Genomic DNA, 11,309 nt, shown 5'->3' on the forward strand with positions numbered 1-11,309 from the left:
TTCCTGTATCTGGAATATTTTGGTGTACCTTTTGTCTCGGGAGAGTCGTTGGCGCTGTTGAACGCACCCCCCTCCCCCCAAAGTTCACGTTTGTTCGATCTGCATCGGGTCACGGCTGCTACCTTCTCACTTCCTGGTATGGGACACATGCTCACGACCCATCGATTATCCATCTTTATAAGATATTGAATAACCGCACAGAGAAGCGCGCTGATAAATGGTTGCCCTAAAAACCGTACGCCACCACACTGCTGTCAGGGGCTTCAGTGGATCCAATGCAACCTCTGTTTTACTGTACAAAATAAATTATCTTAAAGGAAAAGTGTCTGTCTGTCTGTCTGTCTGTCGGTTTGATCCAGCAGTTAGGCCATGTTCACATTACAGGCAAATCCGATTTCCTGATGAAGTCATTAATCATCATTATCTTGATTGGTTTCCCAAATCTGATTTGGTAGTGTGTCCACACTGCCACAGATCTGATTTTCAAGTCGGATCTGGGGCGGCTGTAGCTCAGGAGGTAGAGCGGGTTGTCCACTAATCGCTTTGGATAAAAGAGGTCGGTGGTTCGATTCCCGGCTCCTCCAGTCTGCATGTCGAAATGTCCTTGGGCAAGATACTGAACCCCAAATTGCTCCCGTTGGTGTGCCAGCACCCTGCGTGGTAACCTGCCGCCATCGGTGTGTGAATGTACCTACTGACTGTAAAGCGCTTTGGATAAAAGCGCTATATAAATGCAGGCCATTTACCATTTACCATCTGTGTGTCCAGACCTAAACAGCCTATCTGCACGGGTTGCTATGGTAATGACGTGGGCGTCGGTAAATACGTACGTTGGTGACGTGGTTTTCCAGAAGCATTTGATGACTGTTGCGAGTGACGTTCAAATCAGATTTGGTGGATCTGCGCATCCGCACTCGAGTCACATCAGTCAAAAGCACATTTGAAGCAGATTGGAAACTACCTCCATATGTGGTTTGGGACAAAGTGACACAAATCAGACTTGGAGCATCCAGACTCATAAAACCAATCTGGATAAAGTCATTAATAGGTCACTAAAGTTCACAAATCAGATTTGGCCTCCTAGTCTGAACATGGCCTCAGAGGAGCGAGCAGAAACCCATTACCAACTTTCTCGCAGCCTTTCCAGCGCTTTCGTCATACGCCGTTCTGATCTGTATGTCTGTCTGACTGCTGGAATAGTAGAACCTGCATCTACACTTTGTGTAAATATTTAATAAAACTGGTGTACTGAATGAACACTTGGTGCTTATGAAGTCAGCATTTATTGACCTGGGGGGGCGGGGGGTTATGGGAAATGTGGTTCAGATCTGATACACATACAGTAGTTTTTATGTTGTAGAGACACTTTGAGTCCACAGTTTTTGTTGATGTGAAGAAGAATGTTCAGATAGAGGCATGTTCTTAATACACTTTATTTATAGAGCAGAGCACCTTTCGTAACACAACATGCAGCTCAAAGTGCTTTACAGAAGAAATGTTGAATCTATATTACCCAGCTGGTGTCAGCATGCATTATATCAAATGCCCTGCACCAAAATCACATCCAGTCAAGAACATAGGGTCTGCTCAGAAACATAGAGTTTATAATATAATATGGAACCCTGCCAATCATCTCACGTTCTGATGGCTGTGAAGAACAATCTTCACTACAGTGATATATGACCTAGTTAGCATGGGCAAGATGTCTATGCCTAAATCATATTGAACACCAGGCATTTTTTAAATTAAAATGTGTAGGAAATGCACAACAGGTAGACTATATTAATTTCCACACAAATTATGGACACATCTTCATCTCATCACCTCTGAATGCCTCGCCCTCTAGTCTGGTATCATCTCATCACATCTGAAGGCCCTCTAGTCTGGTATCCAGCCCATAATCATCTCACTTTTCAGCACTCTTGGAATTTATATGGCGACTCATAAGATAAGGGTCTGGAAGCAAGTCTATCCACTGGCAGCTGTTTCAGAGAGATACCATCCAAGATGGCTGAGTGCTAACAGATACACTGTGACTGTCCATCGTTAGATGCTTTTCGTCTGTGGGGGGAAAGCATGGACAATTCAATTCAATTGTATTTGTTCAATAGGGGACAGTGTACATTAAATGAACATTTTAGCAAAATGTAAATGCACGACAATTGCAGTCACAAGACTGATTTTCATTGTTAGTCCCCCTGCCAGAAGGTACAGGCCTTGTGTCTGACCTGAACAATTTATGATAAATACTGTATCAATAACAGGTTTAAGGAAGCGTCTTTCAACATATTGCATAGAATGTATCCGCTAAAATGTGTTAGAAAGGTTCAAACTGGATATTGGTTGTAAGTGTGATGTTTGTGGACTAGAAAACGAGTGTTTCCCATGTCTGGATTGATTTTAGCCAACTTTCTAAAAAGAATAAACAGTTAATGTTGAAATATATGTTTGATGTAATGATGTATAAGGTTGAAAATAACATGCTATAATTTATATCATACAACTGTTTTTTTTAAATCCCATATTCATAAGGAAAAGATGGTCAAGAAACAAGCCAACTTTCCTGCACTTTAGTCATTTAACCACATTTAAGTAAATACAATTCGCTGCATATAACACAAACTCGGGCATTGTAAGTGATCTTGTTTGTTTGTTGTTGTCTTTTTTGTATCATACCCGTTTGTACCTCTGTGTACAATCTACAAGAAAGCGGAGGGGGGGGGGGGGGGGGGGGGTGACGATTACGCGGCGGGCGTTGATTGGCCCAGCCGTGCGTGGCCCGTGTGACCCGGAAGTGAAAGTGGAGGACCGCTGTGTGTGTGTGGTGAGATCAGAGCAGACAGTGGACAGACGGTGTTTTCTGCTTAAAACATGGATACGTTAAATAAACTGAAGCAGTTTGACGCTTATCCTAAAACCCTGGAGGACTTCAGAGTGAAGACATGGGGAGGAGCCACGGGTGAGTCACACACAGAGAGGCTGGACCGCCCATTCATAAACAAGCAGCTAGTGGGGCGCAACAAGGCTAACAGGCTAGCTTCACTGTCACTGTAGGCTAGCATCCAGACAGGATAAAGCCCTTTACACTGCCTGTATTCACTCACTGTACTGACAGGCTGGGTCAGTGACGAAGAGAGATTGTAACACATGTGGTCAGAATTTCCTATAACTCGAGAGTGTTGTTAGATCTGTCAAAATGTGACACACAAGTTCACACATTATGTCTGCTACAAATAGCAGCCACTTTCACAGTGCCTTGTTACAAACCCTACCTCACTACCAGGGAGAGTCTTTGAGTCTCTGATAGTGACGACGACAGCAGAACAACATGGAGCTGATATCACCATTCATGTTCCTGACACAACATACGGATTGTCACATTCTTATTATTGTGATATGTTGAATTGAGATGATATTGTCCCATTTATGGAGAACCTAAAAACATGAAACATGTGCAGTGTCTAAGATGACACATTGTTTTATTGCATGTCATACTTGATGTTTTCAAACAGCTGTTGTTATTCTATACAGACACATCCAACTGTCTTAAGTGTAAAAATGGGGGTTCAAGAGTTAATTTAGCAGTTGCAGTCAGAATGGAGGAATTAAAATGTAACTTAAGTGTGCTGTAGCACCTGCTGTGCTGTAGTTGCACCACTAGGCCCATTATGTTCCGCTCTGTATTCACCTTAGAAGAGACAGTCTGGCTCGAGAGACTAACAGGAAGTGTAAACACAATCGGAAGCCATTGTGTTGACACTTCCTGTGGCAGAGCTTATCCCCGCAGCCTGCTTATCCCCGCAGCCTGCTTATCCCCGCAGCCTGCTTATCCCCGCAGCCTGCTTATCCCCACAGCCTGCTTCCAGTGAGTCACACTAGCTTTGACCAGAGAGACGATGTCTGCTTTGAGCAGGTTAAACAGCCTGCTTCCAGTGAGTCACACTAGCTTTGACCAGAGAGACCATGTCTGCTTTGAGCAGGTTAAACAGCCTGCTTCCAGTGAGTCACACTAGCTTTGACCAGAGAGACGATGTCTGGTTTGAGCAGGTTAAACAGCTTTGAACAGGAAGTCATAGCACAAACGGGTCAAGTGGGCGGGGCTACATAAGGTGAATACACTCTCGAACGAGTGTCACAGACTTCCATAAGTCAATTGGGGGGCTCTGCCGTTTAAAACGCTCTCCTACCCGTCTCCGACGTGCGATTGCAGATCCGAAGATATAATAGTCCTCCGACAGAAGCCAGTAATTTAGCCGGTGCTGTTAAAATGATACTGCTGCGTGAAACTACCGTTTAAAAGCAGTCTTTCCACAGCCTGTTACAGATATGCCGAGTTTAGGAGAGGAGAAGCTTCCTAGTGCCGACAGGAACCTTGGGAGTTTGAGTATTTCATGACATGTTTTGCTTCCCAGGTGCGCTGCATCACTGACTTTGCTCACCGCGTGGAAGCGGTGCACCATGATAGTGATATCAAACACACATCGATTTAATCTGTCATTTACTTTCTCGACTAATCGATTAGTCTATAAAATGGTGAAAAATGACGATCACTTTTCTCCCAAAGCCCCAGACGACATCCTCAAATATCTTATTTTGTCCTGACCACAGTCCACAACTCAAAGATATATTCAGTTTACTGTCATAGAAGACTAAAGAAACAGACAAATAATAGTACTCACATTTAAGAAGCTGGAACAAGACTTTTTATGCCTCCGCCGGCGATAGCCAGGCCGGAGGCATTATGGATCCGGGTTGTCCGTCCGTTTTCGCCACATATCGCCGTAATCAGATCCGTCAACATCCAGCCGAGTGTTATTTCACCCCAGGCTGTTTCCTGGACTGCACAGGGATCAAATTACCTCAAACATGATCTAGGTCACCAAGTCTCGTGAAGTTCCGCGATACTTTCCTGTCGACTGGCCAAATACAGGCAGGACGCTTTGCGGTCGTGGTTTTAGCGTAACCTATGTGGGGTTTGGCGTAACCTATGTGGGATTCGAAATAACGAAGGTTATGCCAAACCCCACATAGGTTACGCCAAACCCCACATAGGTTACGCTAAAACCACGACCGCAAAGCGTCCTGCCTGTATTTGGCCAGTCGACAGGAAAGTATCGCGGGACTTCACGAGACTTGGTGACCTAGATCACGTTTGAGGTAATTTGATCCCTGTGCAGTCCAGGAAACAGCCTGGGGTGAAATAACACTCGGCTGGATGTTGACGGATCAGATTACGGCGATATTTGGCGAAAAAGGGAAGAAAAATAGCTATTTAGATGCAGGAAATACAGGCTCACACTTGGCCCCAAATCAACTCCACTTTACGACTGACTTGGACGCTATTGATATCAAAACAACGCTAGGATGCCCAGATACGCCGCGGGGATCGCCTGGTGAGTGGACAAATCATAATTAATGGCAGGAGATGGCTCCAGGTTCGAAAAAACCGAAATTCTCCTTTAATGTGATATCTGAGGAACGCCTGGACGGAATTTAATCAAATTTGCCTCAAACATCGACTTAGACTCAAGGATGATCTGATTAGATTTTGGTGGGCAAAGGTCAAAGGTCAAGGTGACTGTGACCTCTCAAACGCCATTTTCCAGCTTGGTAACGCCATATCTCATGAATACCTTGACGGAATTTCATCCAATTTCCCTCAAACATCTACTTAGACTCAAGGATGAACTGATTACATTTTGGTGGTCAAAACTCGACTGATCGACTAATCTGTTCAGGCTTACAGAAAGTTTACTGATGCACTGATCTATTTTATTGTAATTTGCAAATTGATCTAAGTCTCTCTCTGTCTCTCTTTGTCTCTCTATGTCTCTCTTTGTCTCTCTCTCTCTGTATTTCTCTGTCTCTATCTCTCTGCAGTCACCATCATCAGCGGTCTCATCATGTGTATCCTGTTCTTCTCTGAGCTGCAGTATTATCTCACTAAAGAGGTTGGTTCCTCCACATCACGTGTGGGTGCGCTTGGTATTTGCGTCGGGGCACACCGGCCTGACGTAGGCCAAGTTCGCCGAGCTAGCTCCCTTGGCGGAGCTGGTTAACGGGCCTTCATACTGGGGAGTGAGTTGAACCAAAACTCGCTCCCACTTGGGACTCACAAGGACTCACGTTCATTGGGTTACACGCATAAGATCCATGTCTTGTGAGCACAATATCATAACTTGTGTGCACAAACGACAAAAATGTCACCTTTCGGGGGGTGGGGGGTTTGGGTGTTCTCGCTAAGGCTCTGCAGGCCGAGGTGTAAAGGTAACGTTAGGTGTGTTTCTAATGGATCATTAGATTGATCACCTAAAGACTTTTCAAACAGATTTCATTGCAGGATGATATTTTCTTTGTTGTGTTTGTGAGGGACAGATTTTATAGTTTTCAATCTTTTTTTTTACCCCTAAAATAATGTTTGACATCAGCACTGATCAGATCAAATTGTATATATCTCTATCTATCTATCTATCTATCTATCTATCTATCTATCTATCTATCTATCTATCTATCTATCTATCTATCTATCTATCTATATGATATGTATTATAACATAATATAATTTAATATAAAATAGTGTTTAGGTGATTGATGAAAAGACACAAAAACACTACGTTACTGCATGCTGCAGAGCTCTCTCTGGGTCTGGGACACTTTCCCTCAGCCAGCTGGGGTCGGAAGTGAACCGTTCACTTGGCCAGTGGTGGATTCAGTCTTCCTCCCCAATCAGTAACGACTTTGCGATCAGACGATGTCACACACTATCCCATCTTTAAACATTTCACATGTAATATAGTACATCCAATTTAGAGATTACATTGACCACACTTTAAAAGCAACATTCAACTCAATTAGTCATCTATTGTCTCATCTTCACTACCCTCAGTCAGTACATTCTGCTTTTTCAACTGTCCAGGATGTTTGTGTGTTCTAAAGTGTGACTGTACTGTGTTGTTTAGGTGTGTTGTGTGTTCTAAAGTGTGACTGTACTGTGTTGTTTAGGTGTGTTGTGTGTTCTAAAGTGTGACTGTACTGTGTTGTTTAGGTGTGTTGTGTGTTCTAAAGTGTGACTGTACTGTGTTGTTTAGGTGTGTTGCTGTGTGTGTTCTAAAGTGTGACTGTATTGTGTTGTTTAGGTGTGTTGTGTGTGTGTTCTAAAGTATGACTGTATTGTGTTGTTTAGGTGTGTTGCTGTGTGTGTTCTAAAGTGTGACTGTACTGTGTTGTTTAGGTGTGTTGTGTGTGTGTTCTAAAGTATGACTGTATTGTGTTGTTTTGGGTGTGTTGTGTGTGTGTTCTAAAGTGTGACTATGGTGTGGTGTGGTCTCTCCCTGCAGGTGCACCCTGAGCTGTACGTGGACACATCACGAGGAGACAAGCTCAAAATCAACATCGACGTCATCTTCCCCCACATGCCCTGCGCCTGTAAGTGTCTTCCCCCACATTAAGTTTCTTCCCCCACATGCCCTGTGCCTGTAAGTGTCTTTCCCCACATTAACTCATTGAGTGCCAGCCACTTTTGGAGAACGGACGCTCCCAGTGCCAGAGTTTCAGAGCGTTTTCAGTGATTTCTCGAGGCCCACAGAATATTGTGTGATATTACTATGTAAACACTGAACACGCACAAAGAACGATGAGACTCTATTCTATCATCTGCAAAAAAAAGTTTATTGATCCCATTTTCCGTTCTTTAGTTATGAGCCGGAGAAGATAGCTTGATTCATCCAAAAAAAGCAATTTTTTTCTAGAAGCTGAGATAATTGGCCTTTTGTGAAATTAATCATTTCAAGCACATCACTGACTCTGAAGCTAATCTTTTCTAATGTAGTCACACCTCAAAAATAATTTCCTTCAATAAAACAGTTTAGGCCAGGGAATTTTGTTTGGCAGAATAATATTTTTAGCTACAACCAGCAGCGCTGGCCCCTGCGTGCGCTGCTGGTTGCAGCTTCTTGCTGGTTTTGATTTGCTGCTGGTGGGTATCGGATATTCTGGCTTGCGTTTGTCAATCCTGTCCTGCTGCCTGGGTCTGTCTGGGTGTTGCGTGCTGCTCTGCGTGCCCCCCCCCCCCCCCCCCGCCCCGCCCCGCCCCGCCTCGCCTCAACTGCACACTCCTCCTCCTGTCTGTGGTGGCTCTCTGCTGAGTTTGCTGTGCGCACAGTGAAGGGTGCGGAACAGCCAGGCTTTTTTACAGCGTTCCGCGTGTGTTTGTCACCGGCAACGATGCTTCCAGTTGAGAATAATAACAACTCCACGGTGTGGATGTGCAGATGTGCTGTCGCAACCGACACGGAGCGGCTCAATTGTGGGAGCAGATTGGCTGCTGCAGGCACAGCTGCAGTAACGTGCTTCAGCATATCGATGCATACGGATGCGATGCGATTTCCGTTTCCATAACGACTTCTTCTTTGTTTTTTCCTTGCCTTTCTGTTATGTGGAGAGCACTGTCGCCACCTAAGGGTTCTGTAAAATAGGTTAGACACATCCAATAGCTATAATATTTGTACATCAGAGGCAGAAGGCTTTGATCGACGCCCCACCGTCAAAAAACGCAATTGACGAACATGTCCGTCCTTGGCACTCTACGTTACTATTTGAAATGACGAACATGTCCGTCCTTGGCATTCAATGAGTTAAGTTTCTTCCCCCACATGCCCTGTGCCTGTAAGTGTCTTCCCCCACATTAAGTTTCTTCCCCCACATGCCCTGTGCCTGTAAGTTTCTTCCCCCACATGCCCTGTGCCTGTAAGTGTCTTCCCCCACATTAAGTTTCTTCCCCCACATGCCCTGCGCCTGTAAGTGTCTTCCCCCACATTAAGTTTCTTCCCCCACATGCCCTGTGCCTGTAAGTGTCTTCCCCCACATTAAGTTTCTTCCCCCACATGCCCTGCGCCTGTAAGTGTCTTCCCCCACATTAAGTTTCTTCCCCCACATGCCCTGTGCCTGTAAGTGTCTTCCCCCACATTAAGTTTCTTCCCCCACATGCCCTGTGCCTGTAAGTGTCTTCCCCCACATTAAGTTTCTTCCCCCACATGCCCTGCGCCTGTAAGTGTCTTCCCCCACATTAAGTTTCTTCCCCCACATGCCCTGTGCCTGTAAGTGTCTTCCCCCACATTAAGTTTCTTCCCCCACATGCCCTGTGCCTGTAAGTGTCTTCCCCCACATTAAGTTTCTTCCCCCACATGCCCTGTGCCTGTAAGTGTCTTCCCCCACATGCCCTGTGCCTGTAAGTGTCTTCCCCCACATTAAGTTTCTTCCCCCACATGCCCTGTGCCTGTAAGTGTCTTCCCCCACATTAAGTTTCTTCCCCCACATGCCCTGTGCCTGTAAGTGTCTTCCCCCACATTAAGTTTCTTCCCCCACATGCCCTGTGCCTGTAAGTGTCTTCCCCCACATTAAGTGTCTTCCCCCACATGCCCTGCGCCTGTAAGTGTCTTCCCCCACATGCCCTGCGCCTGTAAGTGTCTTCCCCCACATTAAGTTTCTTCCCCCACATGCCCTGTGCCTGTAAGTGTCTTCCCCCACATTAAGTTTCTTCCCCCACATGCCCTGTGCCTGTAAGTGTCTTCCCCCACATTAAGTTTCTTCCCCCACATGCCCTGTGCCTGTAAGTTTCTTCCCCCACATTAGGTTTCTTCCCCCACATGCCCTGTGCCTGTAAGTGTCTTCCCCCACATTAAGTTTCTTCCCCCACATGCCCTGTGCCTGTAAGTGTCTTCCCCCACATTAAGTTTCTTCCCCCACATGCCCTGTGCCTGTAAGTGTCTTCCCCCACATTAAGTTTCTTCCCCCACATGCCCTGTGCCTGTAAGTGTCTTCCCCCACATTAAGTTTCTTCCCCCACATGCCCTGTGCCTGTAAGTGTCTTCCCCCACATTAAGTTTCTTCCCCCACATGCCCTGTGCCTGTAAGTGTCTTCCCCCACATGCCCTGTGCCTGTAAGTGTCTTCCCCCACATTAAGTTTCTTCCCCCACATGCCCTGTGCCTGTAAGTGTCTTCCCCCACATTAAGTTTCTTCCCCCACATGCCCTGCGCCTGTAAGTGTCTTCCCCCACATTAAGTTTCTTCCCCCACATGCCCTGTGCCTGTAAGTGTCTTCCCCCACATTAAGTTTCTTCCCCCACATGCCCTGTGCCTGTAAGTTTCTTCCCCCACATGCCCTGTGCCTGTAAGTGTCTTCCCCCACATTAAGTTTCTTCCCCCACATGCCCTGTGCCTGTAAGTGTCTTCCCCCACATTAAGTTTCTTCCCCCACATGCCCTGTGCCTGTAAGTGTCTTCCCCCACATTAAGTTTCTTCCCCCACATGCCCTGTGCCTGTAAGTGTCTTCCCCCACATTAAGTTTCTTCCCCCACATGCCCTGCGCCTGTAAGTGTCTTCCCCCACATTAAGTGTCTTCCCCCACATGCCCTGCGCCTGTAAGTGTCTTCCCCCACATTAAGTTTCTTCCCCCACATGCCCTGTGCCTGTAAGTGTCTTCCCCCACATTAAGTTTCTTCCCCCACATGCCCTGTGCCTGTAAGTGTCTTCCCCCACATTAAGTTTCTTCCCCCACATGCCCTGTGCCTGTAAGTGTCTTCCCCCACATTAAGTTTCTTCCCCCACATGCCCTGTGCCTGTAAGTGTCTTCCCCCACATTAAGTTTCTTCCCCCACATGCCCTGTGCCTGTAAGTGTCTCCCCCCACATGCCCTGTGCCTGTAAGTGTCTTCCCCCACATTAAGTGTCTTCCCCCACATGCCCTGCGCCTGTAACTGTCTTCCCCCACATTAAGTTTCTGGCCCACATGCCCTGTGCCTGTAAGTGTCTTCCCCCACATTAAGTTTCTTCCCCCACATGCCCTGTGCCTGTAAGTGTCTTCCCCCACATTAAGTTTCTTCCCCCACATGCCCTGTGCCTGTAAGTGTCTTCCCCCACATTAAGTTTCTTCCCCCACATGCCCTGTGCCTGTAAGTGTCTTCCCCCACATGCCCTGTGCCTGTAAGTGACTTCCCCCACATTAAGTTTCTTCCCCCACATGCCCTGCGCCTGTAAGTGTCTTCCCCCACATTAAGTTTCTTCCCCCACATGCCCTGTGCCTGTAAGTGTCTTCCCCCACATTAAGTTTCTTCCCCCACATGCCCTGTGCCTGTAAGTGTCTTCCCCCACATGCCCTGCGCCTGTAAGTGTCTTCCCCCACATTAAGTGTCTTCCCCCACATGCCCTGTGCCTGTAAGTGTCTTCCCCCACATGCCCTGCGCCTGTAAGTGTCTTCCCCCACATTAAGTGTCTTCCCCCACATGCCCTGTGCCTGTAAGTGTCTTCCCCCA

General features: G+C 46.4%; 2 protein-coding genes across 2 annotated transcripts in view; both read left to right on the plus strand.

Moving 5' to 3' along the window:
• Positions 1–1,244, plus strand: part of cyc1 (cytochrome c-1) — a 33,566-nt gene extending 32,322 nt beyond the window's left edge. Inside the window, exon 7 of the mRNA XM_083661535.1 lies at positions 1–1,244. This exon is cut by the window's left edge and continues 303 nt beyond it. The gene's annotated coding sequence lies outside the window, so the exon portion shown is untranslated.
• Positions 1,245–2,819: 1,575 nt separating this feature from the next.
• The window catches only part of ergic3 (ERGIC and golgi 3), a 38,420-nt gene continuing 29,930 nt past the window's right edge, over positions 2,820–11,309 (plus strand). Inside the window, exons 1-4 of the mRNA XM_083661622.1 lie at positions 2,820–2,959; positions 5,881–5,951; positions 7,338–7,425; positions 10,824–10,849. Coding sequence (XP_083517748.1) covers positions 2,872–2,959; positions 5,881–5,951; positions 7,338–7,425; positions 10,824–10,849 — 273 coding nt within the window. The 5' untranslated portion in view covers positions 2,820–2,871. The remainder of the gene's footprint in view (positions 2,960–5,880; positions 5,952–7,337; positions 7,426–10,823; positions 10,850–11,309) is intronic.

Source organism: Poromitra crassiceps, assembly GCF_964638095.1.
Source record: "Poromitra crassiceps genome assembly, chromosome: 27".
Classification (NCBI taxonomy): Eukaryota; Metazoa; Chordata; class Actinopteri; order Beryciformes; family Melamphaidae; genus Poromitra; species Poromitra crassiceps.